Below are 23,935 nucleotides of genomic sequence, written 5' to 3'. Positions count from 1 at the left end.
TCTTGTCTTGTTAGACCTAGGTGCTGCATTTGACACCATTACAGAGACTACAGCATTTGATTTACATTAAGGAACCGCACTAAGCTTGTTTAAGTGCTATTTATCGGATTGATGCCAGTTTGTATGTGTAAACATTGAATCCTCCATGCACACCAAAGTTAGTCACGGGTTCCACAAGGTTCTGTGCTTTGACACATTTTATTTACCTTATATATGCTTCCTTTGGGCAATATTATCAGAAAACACTCCATAAACTTTCATTGTTATGCAGATGATACCAAATTTGATATACCGATCAAGCCAGACAAAACCAAACAGTTGGCTAAACTTCAAGCATGCCTTAAGGACATAAAAAATGGATGACCTGCAACTTCCTGATGTTCAACTCAGAAAGAAGTGCATTTATTATACTAGGCCAAGAACACCCTCGAAACAAATTATCTGATGATATAGTTTCTCTAAATGGCATTGCACTGGCATCCAGCACCCACGTAAAGAATCTCTGAGTTATCTTTGATCAGGATATGTCCTTTAACTCCTAGATAAAACAAATTGAAAGGACAAAAATCAGGGACATCCTGTCTCAAAGCAATGCAGAAAAATGTGTTAATGCATTTGTTACTTTATGACTAGATTACTGCAATTCCTTATTATCAGGCTGCTCCAATAAGTCTCTTAAATCTCTCCAATTGATCCAGAATCCTGCAGTACTTATCCAAAAAACTAAGAAGTCATATTACTCCTGTATTAGCTTCTCTTCACTGGATCCCCTCTGTCCGGGGGGCAGACACACTCACCACATTTAAGTGTAGCCTTTAAGACTTTCCTTTTTGATGCCGCTTAAAAGGTAGGGCTGACTCCGATTTAGTAGTAGGTTAAGAATAATACAATGAAACATGTTTGAATAATTATTCTACAGATTACGCTGAATACCAAAAACTTGTGTAGCGTTGTTTCTGGTAGCAGATTTAATAAATAATAATTGATTGATATCAAGATATGTAACTATAATGAATAATTCAATTATGATTTATAAACCCATAAATAAGTATAAAAGTATGATGGTACTCAGCTACACCATAAGCCACCAACATAATTTAACATAAAATTCAATTTTGGACGCCATCTATTATTTGGGAATAATAGGGAAAACTTAAAAATTTCATATTAATCAATAAAATCTTAATCTCAGGGTTGCTACGTAGTTCTTCTCAAGATGTACAGGGTCCAATTATTTCCCATTCACAGCAATAAAATGATCAAGTTCTTTACAAATTAATTATTAAGTAGACTAACTTCATAATAAAACTACTTAAATAAAATAATAAATGATAAAATAAACAAAATGAATGGAACGAATGAAGAATATAATGAATAGTACAATGAATAATAATGAACAACAAATAAATGAAAAGTATTGCATGTGACCAAGTAGATTCAGTGACTCATATCATTGATTGATGTCTATCAATTAAAATCATTTGACGTTTATACCTTTAATTTAGCTCAAAATATTTATGCACCATTCAGCAGCTAAGAGTTTATGAAACACCAGGGAAGATTATGAGGCACCTTAATATTAGTTCTAATTTAAATTTAATTTAGATCTTTAGGTTAACGATATTTGTATCTAAGATTATTTTATTGTGTGATTTAAATATATTTGGCCTAGGAACATCAAACTCATTTACATTTTGAAATGGTATTGTTTCACCTGATGGTTCTGATGGGCAGATGGGAGGTTAAGCTGTATGCTCTGGCGGCTTATCCTCTGTGGGCCCATCTGCATTTTGAAAAATTGTATTATTCTCAACTTTTCAGGACAAAACAGTGTAGGGAGGGGAGAACGACGGAGTTTATTAGATCAGATTGTGTCATAGACATTTCAGTTTCAAGAGTATTCTGTGGATTTCCACTTCACCTGTTTGTTTTGTGTTTTAATTTATTAAGTGAGTATTCAGAATTTTGATGTTTGCTTTGCATTAAAAGTCTAATCACAGTCATAATTGAGAATTTATTTAACCACAAACTGAGATCTTTATTTAGATACTGTAGTTTGGAGTGACTGCAGCCCAAAGTGCTGAGCTACTTCTCTCTGAAGATGATGGAAGCCATTTAAAACAGCTTGAAACAACAACCATGAGCACAGCATATGAATAAACCTCCAAAGAGGAAAAAAAAAGTTAACTGAGTGCTGTTCTTTGATCAAAAGAACTTTAACATATTGTCTATTAGACTCAGACAACTGGATTAAACATGAGTCTGACTTGTTCATTTACTCTGCCTCCAACTGTGATTTTCATTACCCTAAATGCAGCTCTACATATCTGGTGATTATGGCTGTGCTGCATCTTTTTATATGTTTCTGCACAGGGCATTTATCTCTAAATCCAAACGTGAATGTTGTAAACATGTTAAATCAGCTTTACCATTATGTTAAAAACTGCATTTTACCTCATATATGTGACAAGATCTGTTTGTTTTAGCCATTGTTTGTTTGTCTACTTAGACTCACTGTGTAGATGTGATTCAAATAACCTGCAACTGAAAAAAACTGTAAAATGATCAGACTCTGAGGTTGACTGGGTTTTTAAATATAAACTCTGGTCACTGTTTACCGATGTAGCAAGATCAATAAAATGTTTACTGCAGAGTGGCAGCAAAAATATGAACGTTTTCAACTTGCTGGGCTGCAGTTCTCTGGAAAAAACAGTGCCAAACTTTCTGGTTAATATCATCAAGATGATCAAGTGGAGACACTTTTCTGCTTTATGCTTCTCTCAGTTTTAAACCCTTTCTTGGAAATAAAGAAAGTGTTGAAGTATCTGAATGACATTATTTAGTTTGGGTAAGAAAATCTGCTACATTAAGGGAAACAATTCACACAAGAATAAAAAATAACGTCATAGAAAACCCATTTTTAAAGTCCCACACACCAACACAGTTACTCCTTATGAGCTATATGACCAATAAAGATGATAACTGAGTAAGTTCTCCCACCCTAACAGGTGCAAAAAAATGGAATATAGGATATCAAGATGTCAATGACAGTTCACATTTCCCTTTATTGAACCTTTTAACATTTGTTTTCAATTGTTTTTTAAGTTAAAATGTTTGTCATGCACTTTGAAACTGCCTTATTTATGAAGTGTGAATAATGTAGGTTCATTTTAACTTTGAACACACCACAGTCCTGAGAAGAGGTATAATCAGGCAACAAAGGTGAAACAGAGAGGGATCTTTTGTGCGAATCATGCTACCACTACCTCCAATTAAAGAAAATATCTGCTTTTTTTCATCTTGAGAAAGTGTTCAGCCTCGGGAATTGAGCATGCACGTTGAGAACAAGAAGTGAATCGTAAACTTCTGCTCCACCTTAGTGTCTGGTCTCTTAATGTTTGATCACCTAATTTAAATTCTCTCTGCATCGGGGGCAAAGGTGCCAATTTTCTCTGATATTCTGGTGTGGTGAGTGACAGCCAATGGGTGTCTCACTGAGTTAATGAGAGCGGTCCAGAAAGGCCATTTTGTTGATCGACACTGAAATCCCTGACATGTTTCCGCAATTGGCTCGAACATTCAGGGCTGAAAGAGTGAGACACTGGCATTACCGTTAGAAATTTATAAACATGTAGCCACAATTTCTTCACATGAGCTATGGTTTGTGTGCATGTGTGTTCAACCCATTCACATTCCCAACTCGTAAAATAACAACAGTTGGTCGGTGCCCATCGCCGTCTGAAACAGACACACTATGCTTCCAACTAACTCCAATGTAAACCCACCTGCGTCATTAGTAGACTGTCAGAGCAACTGACGTAGTATAAAGAGCAGGATAGTCTACAAACACAGGACTTACATCTAGGAGACCACATTGACATTTTGTCACGTCAGTTGTTAAGAAGATCTTTCATCAGGAGGAATCCCAGAGAGTTTTCCAAACTATGTTTTGTCCCAAAACACAAGCAAGAAGTGACATGGGTGTAGTCATGCTTGTTTTTGTTGCTGTTGTAGTTGGAATGCATGTTAACATAGTAGTCTGTTTCCACATGTCTTTCCCTTATCAGTCACTGGGTTATGTGTTATGTTTATTCATAAAAGGAAACCACAACAACAACAGCAAATCCCACTAATACATAAAGCTTCTATTGTTACAGGCGACACCTTCACTAGGTCACACTCTCATTGGCTGTAGCTTCTCGTCAGACTCCACAATATTTAATTTAGCATGCCAGATATCTGCTATGTGTCTGTGATGCATGTGTTGGCTCACGCCTTTGAACAGCTCACAAATAGCGCTCAAAAACCTCTGATCTGGGGCTTTTGTCTAGGAGCTCCAAAAACCGCAAGTGGAAAAGCAGGGTTAAAAACTCTTAGAACTAAGTAGTGAAACTGCTTTTATAGGAAACAGTATCAGTCAGATGAACTACACTGACATACAAAGAACAAATTGTACCCCTTACATATGTTGAGCGATAATCCCCTACCAAACACAGCTGTATTCAACAAAGTCTCAACAGTAAACAATAAGCTCAGCAATAAGTTAGCTTTAATGTAAGTCAAGAAATGAATCAGAAAAAAATTGTACATTGGGTTTGCTTTAGTGTTGTGATTTGGTTCAAAACTAAATCAAGTCATTTTGTTAGGTCACATGTTTGCTCTCCCAGACAAAATAGAGGAAAGGCAAATCCAGAGCTTTGTCGATTAAATTACCTTCTCTATTATTCACTACAATCCTCTAGTATAGATTTTCTTGAGTCAAGGACAACTTTAGTGAAATGGATGATAGCTTTTTAATCAAAGAAGAGCCTTGAGGGATGAACCAAGGACAACAGGAGAAGGCTGTGATTTCCAAAGGAGTGTTTTCTTTCAGAATGGATTTTAAACCACAAATCATCGAGGAAAGTTACAGAGTTTCAGGTTGTTTTAGGGAAATACAAGCCGGTTGTCATCTGTAATGTTATCATGGTTAAATGCTGTAGTACAAAATAGAAAGTGATGGTTTCAGCATGATATAAAATGGTTTGTGTCTTCATTTGAGTTTGGTTAGGCTCACTTAACCCTAAATAAAAGTAGGTCCATTCAATCACATTTCCTATCTACACTGATGATTTAGTTGGTGGTTTCTTATGATAAACTTTTGGACGAGACACTCAACCAGAAAGCTTCAGTGAAGCAATGCAGCAGTTGTAGTACTGTTAGTATTTCTCTGTACTTTATATCACCACCACCACAGCTGCAGAAGAATTTAAATGTTAAATTAATAAATATATAAAAAGACAACATGATATATGAAAATAACCATTCAGTGTCAATAGCTCAGCTTGGCTGCTCTTTTTTTGGCTAAAAACACCTTTTAAGACAGATTCACCAACCTGTTGTAAAGAAGAAATATCTTCTTAAAACCAACTTGTGAAGATTTCACAAAGATTCTGACACTCATCAATGTTTTCCTATTTGGGATTTGTTCTTAGAAGGACAAAAGAATCCAAGCACACTTTAAAGCACACTTGCGCACATTTGAGTGCTGACCTGTTTGTGCAAAATAAACATTATTGCATTTACTTTAATCCTAAGAATAAGATTTAAATTGCAATAATATTTTCATCAGTTATAATATTTGTGGCTCTATAAAAGAGTCACTTTATTTCCATCTTTGCTCTTAACTGACAGGAGTAGGCAGAAATGAGTTAATGACCCATTGATCTACCAAAGAAATGTAAAAGTATGTTTTAGCTTGAGGACTAATGCTGCAGGGACTCTCTGTGAAGTTGAGGATGATATTATGTCTTAAGCTACTTAAAATGAGGCGGTGGAGGTTCAGTGTGTTTCTTACAGACACATAAATGTTGATGGACTTTCAATCTATGGGTAAAATCAGTTATGAGGCAGTCTCTTTTTCTGACAGGCTGCTCTTCCACCCACACAGTCTCCAGTATGACCAAATCAGCTCTTTAGACTTTTCTTCAGTTCATTATTCTTTCAAGCCTTTTTAATCACTGGATTTATAGAGGAAAATCCTCTGCACTGAATAGTTTTCATTCTGTTTGATCAGGCTTAGTGCAACAGACAGAAATGATTTATGACTTTGTGACATTAAGCTGCTCACAACAATGAGTTCATAATTACTCTGAAGGTGGGCTGAAAGTTTATCAGTGACCTGAAACTAAGTGACCCTTCGTATGGAAACTGGCCAAGGCTGATGGGGAGTTGAGTGGATATAAGGTGGTGCTTATGCCATGCAGAGCCTACAATGATGATGACATATTAAACATGTAGTTAGTCAAAAATGATAGCTGCTAATGAAGCCAGTGTGTTTCAAATTGGCTGAGCAATATACAGCATGTGTAGCCTTTTAGTTGAAAGACAAAAGACAGACAGGACATCTGACAGCAGTAGATGTTCTCCAGGGAGTTTAAATAGGCTGTTGCTAAATGTTGCTGAAAAACTTGAGTCTTAGGAATCAAAGTCCCCAGATTCACCAGTATATTGTTTCAGAGTTTGACAGCAACAAACAAACCCAAGGTCACTCAATCACACAGGTGTTTTTCTCAGTTTTTTTGTCACCAGGAGAGTTGACTACAGACAATAGAAACTTCAGAGCGTATAGATGTCCTTGGCTAAACTCCACTGGAACTGTCTTATTTTAGACAAGACGACCAGCTGGCAATAAAAAAGGAAGAAAAGAAAAAAAAAGCTTTGAAATTCCAGCTGGACATCAAATTCCCAGGACTGTCACTTTTCCTTCCCTTTTTGTTCTGTGTTCTGGATAACTAGATTAAATCCTAACAGAAAGACTGCTTCAATCAATAGCTGAAGCACTTTAAAGATGTTGTCTCATGGTAACGATCTGGCATCAACTACTGTTAAAGTAAAACTCATCCCTCCACTGTATTTGCAAATGTTTGTTGCTACAATTTTTGCTCTTGTCTTTATCTAAATTAAATCTTTTATTTACACTGGTTTGAATACATATGCACTAAGATATATACCATAAGCGCCAGACACCATGACTGTCTGGCTAACAGAGGGAGAAATTACTCTCATATGCCCTGTAATTATCTTTCAATTATTGGAGCAGTTTGTGTGAACAAAGAGACACACCACATGCATCATAGCAATTTTAAAAAGAAACATAACACCTATTTTATTACATTTTGGCAACTAAAGCATGATTAATGTATTAATAAAGCTTAGTGAAGATCATTCAGGAAGAAATCTCTCAGTCTCTCACTCTCCGGTCTCTACTCTATCAGCTGAATATGGGCTCTCAGTAAAACTTTAAATAAAAGACTGTTTTTCCGTCAGTTGTCGTTTAAGTGTGAATGGACGCGACCCTTCCCATCATCCTTCTCCAAGTCCTGCTTAACTTCCCATCATTAAGATCTTAATCTCTCTAACTGTCTTTACCTTTTCACCACCACCACCAACATCATTGTCTGATTTCCGAGTGGAAATGGATTTTTAAGCAATTTAGAGTTTCTTATGGTTATGAAGAATTTTCTGTTTCAAAGGTCTATAATAAACCTTCAAGTTTTTTTAAACAAAACCATGATAACGAAGGATGCTAACCCACGGTCCCAGGTTTTTTACTCTCAACAAATACCTCTCTAAAACAACTGCGTGGAATACAAGGTAACTCTTCCTGCTGCTGCTGTTGCTATGGTGTTTGGTTTTACTCTTGGACTTCCCAGACTTGTACCTGATCTTACTCCGAGAGGATACTATTTATTTTGCTGAGAGGTGGCTGTTTGCTGCTTTTCACCAGAGCAAGGAAGTAATGTGGTATGTTTCAAAGGGTTAATATATTCGGCTTGAGAGTCACAGAGATCACACATTCTGTCCTCTGATACCTGACCTGCTCTGTTTCCTTAGAAACCAGTGCATTACTATGTTGTCTTCCAGCCTTGCCGGGGGAAATAGGATCTTTTATTCTTCCGTGGTGCAAAATGCCAAGAAGGATTTTGTTTTCTAGGGGGGTTTATATGAAGCAGGAAGGCTATTCAGAAGTGAATCATCATCATGATCATCACCATCATCATTATTGAACAACTTTTGGGTTGTTTTGTTTGCCGTTTAACACTGCACATACTGTGTATACTGTAACATGTTAGTGATTTATTTTCTACATCTTCTGATTTTAATCTTGTTTATGTTTTTGGTGAAGTACTTTTACTTCAAGGATCGTTCAAATTTAAGAGGTTTAAAATTGTATATATTTCTGTATTACATCACATATTCATCACTATATCAGCAGAAATTAAATGTTAACAGTTAGACTGTGTTGGTGTAGTTTGATTGATAAGGCCTTGCAGCCCAATCAGTTGATGGATCGGCTGACTTCCCTTTATGAATCCAATGGGCATATCTCCGACAGGGCTCTTTATTTAAGATGGTTTAGCCTAACTGCTTCCTCTGCAAACCGCTTTCAACCTGCCTCTACCCCAGCTCCTCCTTTTCAGACTCAATCAAAGTCACTTCCGTTGTCATTGATGACAGTTATGTTCTGTTCCTATGGGGGGTCTTTGCTGCTGCTCTCCCTCCCTCATATGCAGTTGGATGCAGATATATATTCTTGCAAATGGTAATAAAGTTTTCTTTGACTAAAGTGATCCTGACTGAAATCTGATTGGTGCACGGAAATACCTGGAATTACATTTTGCCCACTGAGCTCTGCCCACTTCAAATCAGTGAGAAAAAAGAAAGACACATATACAAAAAAAAATCTCTCAACTAACCAAACTCCAAACTAAATTCTGAAATCATCCAAATTGACTTGCACATCTCACACATGGGGGACTTCATCTGGATTTGAGAACAACCGACTGCTCCCTGTAGTGAGAAAGCTCATCCTTCAAAAAACATCTGCTTTGTTTAGTTCTTAGATCTGCAACTTATTTCTTACACTCAGCATGCTGGAGAGCTCACACTGGGCCGATTTGAGTAAGTGTGAGAGATGGAGAGAGCATGTGGGAAAGCATGTGGTAAGAAATCCCTTCACATTGTACCAGCCAGTTCAGCTCTTACATTTGGAATTCACGCTGGTCTCCATGCTCCTTTTAACGCCTCTGCAGTTATCAAATCATTAATTAAGCTTATGTTGAATCTGCCATGAGACCCTGGTGTTGGAAAGAGATACGATTGCGTGCACCACCAGCCATCTGCTTCCAACATGCTGATTTTGCAGGCTATCAGTCCTAATAGGCCCTCCGTCCAGTCAGAACAAGCATTTGTTTCAGGAGCACACTCACAGGGCTTTTTCAGGTCCTTATACTGGCAGGCTGCTTCAGAAAGCATGCCACTATAAAAAAAAACTTAGACACACCTCCATGACATGTAATTACACACACAAAAATAGATGCATCTAATGACATGCACTTGCACAGATGTACCATAGCATGCACATAATGAGCCCTCATGGGAACTGATTGCATACCTTTAATCCACATAAAGGTAAAATCTCTCATAGTTTAGGGTGCTGTTTGTAATGATTCAGCCTGAACTAAAGGTAGTAAGTCAGGTTGAATGCATTGGTTTTCAGCATATTAGAGTACCCACATCCTGCATTCCCATTTAGAGCTAGTCTGTCTCACTGATTGGCTGCTTGAACCTGCACTTCTCTTTTAGGCTCTAATATGCGTGGAACAAAAAACCCAAGGGTGAATGTGTGAAGATTGAAGCAGTAATTGTATTTTGCCAATCAAACGGATCCCTGATGAATTGATTAGATGTATATTTTCCGTATAGTTGGTTTCCCTGAGAAATCAGTGCACTGCTGCCTACTAGAAAACATATACAAATAAACCAAACACAGGTAAATTAAGAAAAAACCTTCACCAACTTGACAACACATATGCAGCATAACGAAATACGATAAATGCAGAAAAAACAAAACAAGAATACAGAAGTGTGTTAAGATAACTGTAATACTTAAATGGTCAATTTTGGTACAGCCTTAAATGGCCGGAAAGTCCATGTGTTAAGAGTACAATCCAGAACTGACTAAACTGTACGGTATGAAGGTACATTGTTGTAGTAAAATGAGAGTTACGTATGTAACTACGGTTCTATGAATTCTAGATGATCGCCAAATGGCGTTGCTTTAGCACTTGATATCTCCACCTTGCATATGCGCAGGTCCAGTCATTTTACCAACAAAGTCACCTGTGACCATGCAATGACACTACAGTACGAAACCCTCATGTCATCACGTAATCTGATCCTTTGGAATCTTTTCGCCCATATTCCATATGACAGACAACTCTAGCAGTCATCCCGAATTCATAGAACCATAGTTACTGTCGTAGCTGTCTGTTCTATTTCATTCTTCCTGACAGCCAGATGGCATTGCTTTAGCACTGGATGACTTATACCAGCAAGGTCACGAGGAAATCTTACTGATTAACTTAGCAAGTGTGGCCAGGTTACATTAATAACCTACCAACGTACAATGTACTCACCGTTGTTGTGTCCCTCCGAGAGAAGAGAGCCAATTTCTGCTGATTTCTGCAATGAACATAGTCAAGCTGCAAAACACAACAAACTACAATAGTGAAAAAGTTGAGATTCTAAAATGTGTCTGAGATATGTTACCGTGGCTACCGTTAAGATGATAAACCTGTTTTATTTGGGTAACAACATGTGTATAGCATGGCTTTCATACTTTTTATTTTGTCCTTTTCAAATCTGAATTGCAGCTTTAAATCTTTTCCATTAATCAGACAGCTGTGTCTCATTTAGCTGGCTTCAACAGCAACAAACAGGTACACAATATTATGGCTCGGGTAAAGTTACAATAGTTGAGTGAGAGCGAGTGTCAGGCAAAGTTTCATCAGTTGAATGTGACAGAACTGTTGGCACATCATTGAGATTCTGTACAGGTTTAGATCAGAGCTGGCATTATGGGCCACATTTCATGGTCTGAATCTTTTAAATTCCATTTCCTAGCCGGCTAATGGATGACTGAAGGTGGCTGCTTAGACACTGATCTGCACTCAGTTCAGAGAGTTTTTGTGCTTCTTAGTTTTTGGTATGTGTGTGTTTAGTGATGATAGCTAATTCTCACAATATCAGATCCATTTGAACAATGAAAAAGGGCATCATTATAATTGAGAGGCTCCTCAGAAGCCTGTCAAACTGCATATTTATTTTAATAAATTTGAAGCTTTTATCCAAGTCTGGGACAATCTAAAATGACTCATTGTATCTTCTACTTATGGATTCATTTCCAGGATACTAGACTCCATTGTAGAACACTTGTATCATGACACTAGACTCCAGGAATCATAGACACCGCTCACAGGATGTATGGGATACATGGCACTCATTAATGTCTGAGAGTTTGAAGCGGTTCAACTGCTCCTTGTGGATCCCCCCTCAAAGGTCCCTCTGTGGGACGCCGACTAGTTCAAAGGCTCATAGTTACATCACCAAAACTGCCTTGCTCACAGTGACATCAGTTGGATGAAAAGAGGAATTGTAAGCTCTGTGGCAGCATGAGAGTCCTCAACTTTATTGATGTATCAAGTGAGCGTGAGCTCTGCTTTTGAACCAAAGTTCCTTTTCTAAATTGCTTCTTAGTTTCATCTTAACATGATGGTCATGTCAAGCAGAATATGTGTTACTCCTGCATTCCTCCAGTGCACTTTAAGTGTTAATATGTATCATGTTTGTAGAAAGTCAGACAATAAAACTGCATTTAATAGACATAGTCCAGCAGTTTAATACAGACAAACATGTGTCAGCGACATCTGAGCTGCTTCCCACTGGTCTGTAGCTGTAGAGATGCAGCCTGCAGGTCACAGACTGTTAATGTTGCTTAAATTGCATTAAATTGATATTACTGCCATCCACTGGTGGCCCAGACTGAAACATCACTTGTGTCAAAGCATGTTCAACTTAATATCCTGATTGCAGGTTTCCGCTGGTTTTTTTTTGCTTGTTGACTAATGTCATTAGGCTAACACTTGTTAAAGTCCTAAGTTTGATCTTTTAACCCTCAAGTATAAGACCTCTAGAGAACATTTACTCCTGGCTTTTCAGTAAATGTTGATCAGCAATCATATGGTTGCAGCTTTACACGAAAGCACTGCCTGATTAACTTAGTAAGTGTGGCCAGGTTAAATCAATAACCTACCAACTAACAATGTACTCAGCGCTGTTGTTGTGTTTATCTGAGAGAGGAGAGCCAACAGCAAAGAGAGAGGCAAAATACACCCGTTTTAATTCAGCAATGAGTTTGGTGAGCCCGGCTTGGTGAGTTACAAATTATGCTTCACATGTTAAAAGTTGTTTAAAAGCGCCAAATCGTACTGAAATCTCTTGTAGTATTCTTTCATTTATTGGGCCTCCGCTACTGAAGCTGGCTGAATTAGCTCCTACTAAGCGAACAGCCAAAAATGTGTTATTTTGGGGTAGAGCCAGTCCTCTGCATAGGTGGTACATGCAAAGGCTGGGTGTGCCATCCATCTATAGGGGCATCCCAAATGTATCAAGGAGAAAAATACAAATTTAAACTTGAATTATTTTTACTTATACTATTTTAATACTATTATTACGAAAAATGTCCTTGGGCTGCCCATCTCCTGACTAGCTAATGACCAGCTAGAGTTAATGTCAGTTACTCCAAGCTTAAAATATATATTGAAAGTTGGAAAGACTATTCAGGTGTTTGGGGAATAACCTACAACATCATTTTGAGAAATACAATTACTTTTCTTTTGAGTGTCATCTGCATGGCTTTATCTAAAAGACATAAAGCTTAACAGTTTATTTGTGAGTGTGTGAACACAATGATTGGTTGTGGAATTGGTTGCTGTACGAGGGCCACCAGCTAAAATCATGCCTAAGGCATCAAATTGGTCAGGGAATGTTGCATCCCTACCTGACTGTAATAAGTCAGAGGCTCTTCCAAAGGATACATGTTTCCCCTACAGATGTGTTAGGTTCTTGCATTGCTGTTCAACAACAATGTTCACTTTTTGTTTCCGCACACAATGCAGTGTACTCTGGGGCTATAGTGCTCCCTGCTGCCTGACTGCTGTCATTACAGGCCAAGCAAAACAATCATATAAAACTGTTAATTTATATAACTCTCAGGTTTAAATTTTTCTTTATTTTTTCAGTATTCTCACAGTCTTAAGTGTCATTTGAAAAACATCAAGGCAGTTAGACAATTATAAAAATTTTAATACAAAATGACTGAATTGTGATGTCTATTCTGAGCTGTAATTATCTCAACTTTGCACAAGTAACGGTCCATATTATGAAGATTTTATGAAGAGTGTTTAATAAATTGGGTGCTGAAATGAAATTTGAGCTGGTCTCTGCTGTCTTCTATCCTTTGTTCACAACTGTTCAGCCAAAGAGTCCCTTCTTCTTTGCTGTTAACGAGAAACAGGCGTGTTACTCTCTGCACAGCATACTCATTATCCCACATTATTATTTCTCTTAGCCTGAGTTCATCTCCCTGCCTAATTTGTTTTCTTACCTTTCTCAGTAACAGTATACATCGCCTCCATGCCACCTTTAATGTGGTCAATGACGTGACAGTGGAGAAGCCAGGTACCAGGATACTGAGGTCGCATCTTCACTGTCTGAACAGGGAGAAGATGGGAACGTCATGTGACACATTTTACATTTTATTCTTGTTTGACAGCACTGTCAAGCCAGCAGAGTCCAGTTTTTCTGTAACTTACTTGTGCAAATTTAACATTTAGAGTTTATATATATGGCATTTATTTGCTGTTAAAATGGTAGGATTGGCTTATATCATATATGTAGCAGCACAATTCTAACAATACTCTAACATGCTCAAAAACTTAATTGAAAGTTAATCTGTATTACTTATTTGGCGTGTCTATATTGATTCTGTAACTTATTTTTTTCTATTTCTTGTCTTTTGCCCCATTGGCAGATTTTACTGACCTGTTTTAAGAAAATATTTTTAAAGGAGATTACGTGTAAAGATTAGGATTTTACAATCCAATGAATGATGAATAATAACTTTTTGCAACACAGATCCCTAGAAGTTTCACTAAAGTGTAAATATTATAGGACAAATAAAATCAGTTGAAGCAAAGTTAAGATGTTTTAAGGTCTTACCTGAAAGGTTGCTGGAAACAGCTCGTACACATCAGTACGATGAGATCCCCCACCCAGCTGGAGGGAAAGAGCAAAAAAGAGTTGGTATTTGTGTGTATAAATCTGTATCATGTGTGATTGTGTAGGCATGTCTTGCATGTTTCTTTTATACCTTGTATTCCACACTATGTCCATGCCAGTGTGCGGTGTGTATGTCCACCTCATTGCCCATTCCCAACAGGTACCAGTACACCTTATCACCCACTTCCATGTTTAAACCATTCAGATTTCCATACATATAACCATTAATGGCTGCATACACAGAGAAGCACACAAACAAACATATTGGAAAGACATAAAAGACATTTCGTTAGACTTCTAAAGTAACAAAAATATCACATCTGTTAAAATAATGCAATTTATTTGGTGTGTATGTTTATCTCACCATGCATCTTGTTGCTCTCTATAAAGGTTTCATCATCCTTCAAGTTTGGGCGAGGGTTTCTGATGTGGGTCCTAATATTTTCATCCAGATACCTGGAATAATAATAATAATAATAATAATAATAATAATAATAATAATAATAATAATAATAATAATAATAATAATAATAATAACAGTAATAGTTTGCGAAATATTGTAGAATAAATATACTAAATATATAATAGTGTACAATAAATATAATTCCAGACAGATTATCTGCCTGGAATTGCTATAAAACCAGAAACAGTGATCTACAATATACTCTGACAGTATGGTACATGTAGCCAAACCAGATAAATGAGGACTAGGAGGACAACACATTGTCAAAACGGGATTAGGATATGAGGGGAGAACCTGTAAAAGTGCCTATCCACATCACTGTTGAACCCTCTACTGATTAAATTATCTCAAGAGAAATGTTTACAGTAAAGTCTTTGGATTATCCTGATTATCTGTGAGATTTTTTCAAGAAAGTAAGTATTTCAAATTTATAGTGTTATTTTAGCACAATTAAAATCCCATTAAATTCCATTGTATTGTGGTGGTGGCATAGGTTTCAGACTATTTCCAAACCTTGGAATATTAAAACCAAAACAACATTTTCATTGTTAGATACCATGAAGTAAAGGGACTGCATCTGTTATTGTGTTTAAATGTCCTCACTACTTAAGGTCTAAAAAGTTAATATTTAGTTTGAAGGATAGACTGCACCTACCAACTTTCATTCTCATCAAAAACCAGGAAAAGCAGCGCAAACTCTTCTACTTCTTTTTTCATACCAAAAGTCCTGGAAGAGACACAGTTTATAAAGCTGTTAATAATAGTATTCTATGTATTATTTTATAATATTGTTGTGTGATATAGAACAACAATTCATACCAGGCTCATCATACCTTGAAATCACACAAGCACACTGTATATGCTGCATGCAAAGATGATGAGACACTCACCTGCCCCAGCTACGGCGACAGATCACCAATGGACCAATCAGACCGCTGTACAGGTCCTGTAAAGCAGGGAGACAACAAAAATGTATGTTAATGCCTGTGTGTGTGTGTGTGTGTGTGTGTGTGTGTGTGTGTGTGTGTGTGTGTGTGTGTGTGTGTGTGTGTGTGTGTGTGTGTGTGTGTGTGTGTGTGTGTGTGTGTGTGTGTGTGTGTGTGTGTAGCTTACCTTGGTAACATCAGCAGTGGAGTAGTATGCTGAAACAGAGCACTGCTCCTGCTCTGCGGTTGGTCCTGTATTCTTTGTAACATACCAATGGTAGGAGTAAGTGTCACCTGGGAAAGACATTTTTCTGGGTATTAAATACCATACTATGTGAAGAAAACTGAAGTTACACAATCTATTAGAGCTCAGTGAAGGGACAGATAGTACTGAGGACAACCAATAAACAGGCATATGCAGAGTCCTTTTGATATTTTCAGAAAATTGAAGCTATAGGTTTGTCACAAAATAATAATTCAATGAATCCACAATTATAAAAAAGCGTTCTGGGATTATTTCTTAATGGTCTGCTTCCCTGTCGGCTCATTTTCTGCCTGTCTCTACCTGGTTGGGTGAGATGAACATCCGGGACATCTGTCTTGACTCCATGGGCGTGGATAGAATAAGGCCTGGATGCCATGTTTTTAAAAACCACCGTCACCTTGTCTCCCATATCAGCGTGAATCATTGGTCCTGAAAGAAGGTAAAGGGTTCTGATTGAAAGACCAGTCAGGTCTAAACACATAATGTTTCATACATAGTGTTTGTGGCTTCTTTATTACAATCACAGTTTGTGAATTTCTGCTGGCCTGGCTGAGAGCCTACCCATAATGCCGAGGTGTTCCATATCAGCTGTCCTTTCCACTTGCTTGGTGAACTTGTTATTGGTGAACTGGCGGTAGACCACCTTCTTGTAACGGGAGCCTATAAACCCACCCTGCTGGTCCAGGAAGACAGGAGCAGGACTGCGGAGGGAGAGAGACAGGCTTATTTTGCAGAGGATTAAATGAGGGTCTGTTAGTGTGTTTGTCATGTTGTGTGTGTTTACCTCATGTGGATGTGTTTTAGCATTCACTTCCATTTGCATGTAAATATGTTTGTGCAAGAATCTGTGTTTTTCTGTTTGGTTATCAAAAGACACAAACACTGAAGACAAACAAAACATTGGATGTGATATATTTTCATCTTGACATAAATAACCGAGCCCAAGAAATAAAAGGAGAGAAGTTTTCAAAAACTGCAAAGCTAGATTTAAAGGACAACACTGGTGGTATTCTACTGTATGTTTTTCTTGTTGTCAACAAAGCCCATGGAAATTTTAAAAACAACAATGTGTAGTCCATCTCCCAGCCCATTTGGTTCCTTCTCAGGACCTTTAAAAACAGGTCTCAAATAAAAGTCTCCTTTTTCTAAAACTGCTGTGAATTTCAGAAAACTATACTCAAACAGGAGTAGACAGAAAACTTGTTGGGCACTATTTTTATACTGGTTAATCCATGTTTTGTGCTCTGTATTTACAGCTGCAGGCCAGTGTATGGGATTGACAAAAAAATAAACTAGTGTGTGTGTGTTTGTAATGAAGTAACAAAACACTCAATAAAATTGATACAATAAAATAAACTGCTAGAATGTTAATATAGGAAGTTTATTTATTCCGCTGTCATCAATCTTTAAAGGCCAATTTTGCCGGCCACTGTCCGCAAATGTTCTGATATTTTTTAAACATCTATTTTCATGCTGTATATTTGCAGGTGGCGATATTTTTTTTCCTAGAATTGCGAAGGCATTACCCGCCCTACTCTGCCTCTGATTGGCTTACCCTGATATTATTACCCTAACCCCAACCAACCTCTCTCCTCATACCTAAACCAAACCTACCCAGCCATTTACGGCAGAGTAGGTCGGATCAGGACTTTGACATCCTAGGGGGAAAAAAATGGTGGGCAGGTGGTACTGTACTTCTGCTGACCGCGGAACATCTCAGCCTCCCAGGTGCGGTTTGGAGAGTAGTCCCAGTCCATCTCCATGGCTGCGACGTAGTAGGTTTTTGAGTGGAGCATAATCTCACTCTGACGCTGAAACATGCTGCACTTCATCACCGTGTAGTTGGCTCTCATCCCGCCACGATAATGGTTCACTGTGGCCGACACCACTTCAAACTGACCTGAAACAATCACAATCATCATATGTGCATAAATACACAATGTACATGTTAGGCTCCATTATGACCATTATGAGATTTGAAATGATTGGATGTCACTGAAGGTTCTCACAAGTATAAGTGCCATCATGTGTGCGTAAGAGAGAGAGAGATGTGTACCCATGCTGTCTGGCTCCATAGTGACAGTGTGTGAGATGTGAGGGAAGACGCTGATGGTGTCTCGTCTGTTCTGGCGGTAGATGAAGCGGTTTCCCTGGAAGTAAAGGCTGATGATGTCCGTCTCTGAACCCAGTCCTGACACGTGCCACGTTACCTTATCCCCCTTACACATGGTCAGGCCTGGGAGGTTCCTATAGACAAAGCCATTGATTGCTAAACGAGAAAGACACAGAAAGAAAACCCACAGTGATTAGCTTAAAGATGATAAAATCATCACGGGAAAAGATAAGCCAAGCTGAGCTGCCAGGGATCAGTGTGTGAGTGTGCGTCTCCTACACACCATGCATCTTGTTGCTTTCTATAAAGTCCTCGTCCTCCTTGTTCACAGTAGGCTTCGCAGGAGCAGTGGTAAGGGACTTAATGTTGTCATCCAGATACCAGCTTAGGTTCTCGTCAAAGATGGTGGCCATGAGGTGGAACTCTTTGTTATAGTTTTTCTACATGAGGAGAAGAGAGAAGAAAGAGGAGGAAAGTTGTCAAATGGTGGTTTCATCAATACATTTTCAGACATTTCACTTTTCTGTCTCCCATCATGGCAGACTTCCATTGAAGCTGTCCACCATCCTTCTTGCCACAAGCAAGATATGTATCAGATTTAGTTCCACATGTACTGCAAACATCCCACAAATCAGAACTGACTATACCAGATTCAATGTGATGTGAACTGCCAAAACTGACGCTCTCTTCTTACTTGTACTCCTTTTTTCAGTGATCCAGGACGACAAATAAGAAGCGGTCCGACCAGTCCAGAGTTGGTGTCTTTAACAGGGTCCACTCCAGAGTAGTACAGATAGGTCAGACAGTCAGCCTCCCCTTGGACTGGACCAGCACCCAATGGCACCATCCATTCATAGGTGTGCAACGTCCCAGGTCTGACCAGAGCAGCTGGGGGAGGGGTCACCACTCCTAGTTACATTAATTAATAAAAAGAAAGATTATTAAAATGATGTTATTCTTAATGCATGCTAACTTAGACTGGTACTGTAATAATTCAGGCTTTAGCTCACTTGGTTCCCTCTTTAACTCCCGCAGTTTCTTTGCTGTATGGGACTCTGAGGAGGAGAATAAGTGTAGGTGAGGAAAGACGGAGACATAAAACTAGACAAAGCGTCTTAAATGTATAATCTAGTACATTAATAACAGTGTGAGTGTATGCTTGTATTAACCTTCCAGTTCATTGTGATAGAGCGTCCCATCCTGTTCTATACTGTACTGAACACCATGTGGCTGTATACTGTAAGGCCGGCTGGCCATGTTCTTAAACACCACCTTGATAGTGTCCTTCTCTTCAGCTCGCAGCACAGGACCTGGAGACATGGATGGACACCAATAGACACACAAGCACAAATTGAGCACAAAAGACCATTAGATGACGCCATGATGGGAGATATCTCATCATGGTCCTGCTGACATATTTCAAACATAAGTGTTGAAACTGGCCATCTGTTAAAGCAAAGTAGGAAGTCTGACCAAAATATGAACAAAGACCTTAAATGCCTTCAAAAATGACAAGGCGTGAAGGTGAGGGGAGCAAGACATATCATAATTTACCTAGTTAAATAAAATACTAGCGATATATAGCATTTTTCATTTAGTAACAAGATCATTTGGTTGTACTAATATGAGTTTATATGTGCCTCCAAAGCATCTCTGACTCTGAAAAAAAGTTCAAACAACCCCTCTTCAGCAGCCTGGATTACCCAGAATTCCAAGGTGTTGCTCCTCTGGGCTGCGTAGCATCTTTGTTGTGAAGGTAATGTCAGTGTATTCCACATAGCGGACCTTCTTATACCGGCTTCCAATACGGTTTTGACTTCTGGTAACAAACATATCTGCTTCACTAAACACACACACACACACACACACACACACACACACACACACACACACACACACACACACACACACACACACACACACACACACACACACACACACACACACACACACACAGTACAAATTATTAACAGCTGTCTCTTACAGAATCATTAAGGCTAACCTGGACCATTTCTGTAGGAGTGTTTGTGTGTATTTGTGTGTGTACAGTAACTAACCCATCAGTAGGCAGTGTAGGAGCATAGTCCCAGACTTCCTCTTCAGCAGCAATGAAGAACGGTCTGAGTTCACCATGTGGCCGGGGCTTGTGGACGTTGGGGAAACACTTCTTGATTTCAAATAAAGCCTGCATTCCAGCTAGACAAAACCACGAAACAAAAACTCAAAAACAAATACTAAACAAATTGATGAATTATCCAACTGGGTGACAAAAGGTCTAAGAATTAAGGAAGTGGGCTCACCTATCAAATGGTCATTGACAGTGCACGTCAGCAGCCAGTGTCCAGGGTTGTCCGCTACCATTTCAGCTGTAGTGCTGGAGGCTGGGAAAAGACTGACTGTGTCTGTGTGGTGGTTCTGAGTGGTCAGGATCTGGCCATGGAAATGAACTGAATGCATGTCCACCTGTTGTAGATAAATTAAATTTAAACTGGGTTATGACCAGGCGCTTGTTGCTATCACAGCCCTGCAAAAAGTGACACATGTTCACGTATTATTATTTTTTCCAACAAACTATCAAAAGAGGCCAGAAGTAATTGTAAAGGGAGAACAGTGACACTTACTGTTCAGACTTTCAGCTACAAAATGATAAATAGAACGTGCGTCTTAAAATGTTTGAATAAGCACCCAATTTGACAATAAATATGAGTTCTATTACAGGTACTTGGTCTTGATAGTATACAATAAAATATTCTTAATATCTGTGCCCAAATAGGCTGACAAAGCTTTCCAAATACCCTTAGCTACTTCGAAATGTACTGAAAAAGACAAAACAGACAATAACTAGAAAGGTTCACTCAGTTAAAAGCAGATCAACCAAAACGATGTACTGATTTGTGGTAATAATTATTATAATTAATATTATAATTATTATGATGATAATATTAATAATATAAAACTGTTAACAATTATTATTATTATTAGAATAATGATAATAAAAATACTATATTTACCTCATTGCCTAAGCCAATCATATGCCAGTGGATCTTGTTGCCTTGGCACATGCTCAGTCCAGGCAGGTTACCGTACACAAAACCATTTATACCTGCAATCCACAGACAAGAGTTAAAGGTATTTGTATGTGTATGTATTTGGGTAGGTGTATGTGTACATGAATGCTACCACTCACCGTGCATTTTGTTGCTTTCAATAAAATCTTCGTCCTCCTTCAAGCCACTGGCGGGATTCGTAATGTACGTCCTGATGTTGTCGTCCAGGTACCAGCTGAAGTTCTCATCTGACACCATGAAGAGCAGAGAGTACAGATAGTCTCCTGAGCTATCTCCATGTAGGTCCAGAGTCCCTACAGAAGGCAAGAGAGGACATTTTAGGACAACATGCATTGATAACCTGAAGGGGAAACCTACAGTACTTAAGGACAACCTACAAAACTATTATCTCAATGAACTTCTCACTATTTTGGATGCTACTTTTTGGTATTGCCACAGATGATCTCACAGATTTGACAAGAATCCAGCAATATTTTTGATAGTTTAATTTGTGGTGAAATAAAAAAAAATGGATAAATTGATAGTAAGAAGTTAATTGAGAAACACGTTTTTTAAGGGCCTCGAACTAGGTATCCCCTTCTGAACATTAATCAGCTTAACAGTAGAGATAAGATAAGATAAGATAAGATAATCCTTTATTAGTCCCGCAGCGGGGAAATTTGTAGGCTTACAGCAGCGTAGAGTAAAGTGCACACAAGAGACATAGTAGAAGAAAGACAAGATAAAAGTAAAAAATGAAAATAAAAAAAAACAAGTATTATAAATAAGCAATAAAAAACAGTAGAAAATCAACAATAACTGAAATATTATATTTACAGACAGAAAAAACTATTTTAACTATTATTTAACTATTATTGCACAGTGTAGTATTGTTAGCAGAAGTATTGTTAGCAAAATGTACTCAACGTGTCTAAAGTAAAACTACTCATTATGCAGCCAAATTGCATGTATCAGTGTTGGTTAGACATAGTGGAAGTAGCCAATTTAGTGACCAGTTTAGTAGCAGAAAATGAAAACCAAAGCACAAGTACCTGAAAATACTACAGCACTTAAATAAATGTATTTAAGTTCCATCACCTGATACTAAAAGGTTAAAAAGGGTTGCAGTACCTCTTTTACAGACAAGGAGGGGTCCTATCAGTCCTGAGTTGATGTCTTTTGGTGGGCTGACGTGGGAGTGGTAGAATCTGGTCATGCAGTTGCTTTCCTCTGATGTTGGGCTGTGGCTCTCTGGGAGCGTCCACTCATATGTCACTATTATACCAGTAGCCACTGAGTCGTCACGCTTAAGCTCTGGACCAGTACCGTCTGGGTAAAGGGCCCCTGAAGAGACAAATACAAGCACACAAAGTCACACATCTGACAGTCTGTTAAGCCTGCCCATCACTTCATTAAGTCCTCACCCTCATTGCCCTTGCTGTAGTTCAGTCCATGTGGGTGAATGCTGTAAGGTCTGGTTGCCATGTTCTTCAGGTGGACAATCACTGTGTCTCCCTCCTCGGCCATCAACATGGGTCCCAGGTAGCCCAGCCAGTCCGCCTTCATCACCTCAGTCCTGTAGGAGGAGTCAGTGTACTGCTTGTACACAGCCTTCTTGTAGGTGGAGCCAATACGCTGGGGGCCTCTCTTTAAAAAGACAGAGGCTTCTCTACAGAGAGAGAGAACGAGGATTATTATGTGTTACAGTTAAAATATGACAAAGACCTGTGATTGGCTAAAGCTACTGAAAAAATACAATATACATAATTTAAATGCTTAAATATATATATGGCTGCATGCTGACCAGGAGGTTAAAAACTGTAAAAAAAAAAATAAAAAGAAATGAATCACAAGTTAAAAGAGTAAAAGTAAAAATGTGAAAGGACTTTTGCACAGAAAGCATATAAAATAGAATATAAATAATCACTCTCCAAAGGAAACTATGCACTAGATTTGGTGATACTGATATGTTATTTATGTTATTCTACATAAACCACTTTAAAAAAGACATTTGATATCTGAAAAAAACACTGTCACAGCTAAAAGTAAGGCTATTTTTATATTATTAAAAGTCGCCTTTTTCGAGATAGAAGGTTTTCCCACAACAATGAATTGTAGTCTTAATAATATTAGTGTGGACTAGCAAGCAATTTAAACAAACATGACTTACAAAGATGGGGAAGACTTGAAATTTGATTGAGATCTTGAAATTTGATTGAGACTTGAAATTTGATTGAGATCATGGAATGGGGGTGAAGTGGCTATTGAAGTGGTTGACAATTGGAGATTATAATATGTTGCAAATGCATGAAAACAAATCAAAAAATTATAATTTTCAATTAAAGGTTTCTTGATACGAATGAGGAGTCTTGCTGCTGTATTTTGGATCAATTTTAAGCAGGCTGACTGGACTGACTCCAACATAATGAAGACAATGTACTGTGCATGTACTCACTCATCTTCCTGCAGTGTGCGGTTTTGAATGATGTTCATCCCACTTGGAGCGTAGTTCCAAGACACCTCTTCTATCCTGAGAAAGTACTCTCTCCTCATCCCAGACGCACATACTGCTGCACAGCACAGCAGCAACACTCCCCTTAACCCAAGTAGCTTCATTTTGAACATTTAGCACTGTCACTGAAGATGAGTCTTTAATTCTGTTCCCCAATCAAGAGGATGATAATGATGATACAACTGACAGCTGTAAGTCAGTCTGTCTGAGAGACTTTAAACCCTCTGTGTGTCTTTATACTACCTCAGCTGACTGGTAACAGCCAAGCAGGGCAGAGGGGTCACTGACCAACAGTCAGGGTTTGAGCCAACCTATCACAGAGGTAAGAGGGGGAGCTCCCCGGCACCCTGTCTGATCAAAAGGTTAGAGTTGCATAAGAACAGATTTTTTCTTTGCAACGTCCACATTTGATGGTCCAACCACGGAGAGATCAGATTTAAGATACG

The 23,935-nt window shown here is 38.3% G+C and overlaps 1 protein-coding gene across 1 annotated transcript; it reads right to left on the bottom strand.

Moving 5' to 3' along the window:
* Positions 1 to 13,094: 13,094 nt before the first annotated feature.
* Positions 13,095 to 23,699, bottom strand: cp (ceruloplasmin). Its single transcript, XM_054602189.1, has 24 exons — positions 23,433 to 23,699; positions 22,402 to 22,646; positions 22,109 to 22,321; positions 21,118 to 21,291; positions 20,942 to 21,033; positions 20,231 to 20,393; positions 19,988 to 20,126; positions 19,634 to 19,773; positions 19,100 to 19,240; positions 18,941 to 18,985; positions 18,625 to 18,839; positions 18,214 to 18,370; positions 17,874 to 18,086; positions 17,513 to 17,717; positions 16,379 to 16,518; positions 16,118 to 16,246; positions 15,740 to 15,846; positions 15,517 to 15,572; positions 15,282 to 15,353; positions 14,528 to 14,619; positions 14,255 to 14,394; positions 14,104 to 14,160; positions 13,490 to 13,595; positions 13,095 to 13,382 (listed from the first exon to the last, which is right to left on the bottom strand). The coding sequence occupies exons 1-24, from the start codon at positions 23,600 to 23,602 to the stop codon at positions 13,357 to 13,359; spliced, it is 3,237 nt and encodes a 1,078-aa protein (XP_054458164.1). The 5' UTR covers positions 23,603 to 23,699; the 3' UTR covers positions 13,095 to 13,356.
* Positions 23,700 to 23,935: the final 236 nt, after the last annotated feature.

This window comes from Anoplopoma fimbria, chromosome 8 (assembly GCF_027596085.1).
Source record: "Anoplopoma fimbria isolate UVic2021 breed Golden Eagle Sablefish chromosome 8, Afim_UVic_2022, whole genome shotgun sequence".
In the NCBI taxonomy this organism is placed as follows: Eukaryota; Metazoa; Chordata; class Actinopteri; order Perciformes; family Anoplopomatidae; genus Anoplopoma; species Anoplopoma fimbria.
This window is presented reverse-complemented; position numbering and strand designations above follow the sequence as displayed.

What these genes read in the sequence shown, in the direction of transcription:
- cp (XM_054602189.1), bottom strand. Translation starts at nt 23,602, where the DNA reads ATGTTCAAAATGAAGCTACTTGGGTTAAGGGGAGTGTTGCTGCTGTGC. An exon ending in CGCACACTGCAGGAAGATGA is followed by an intron (nt 22,647 to 23,432) that starts GTGAGTACATGC and finishes CTCTCTCTGTAG; the next exon opens with AGAAGCCTCTGTCTTTTTAA. An exon ending in TGTCGCCGTAGCTGGGGCAG is followed by an intron (nt 15,354 to 15,516) that starts GTGAGTGTCTCA and finishes TGTCTCTTCCAG; the next exon opens with GACTTTTGGTATGAAAAAAG.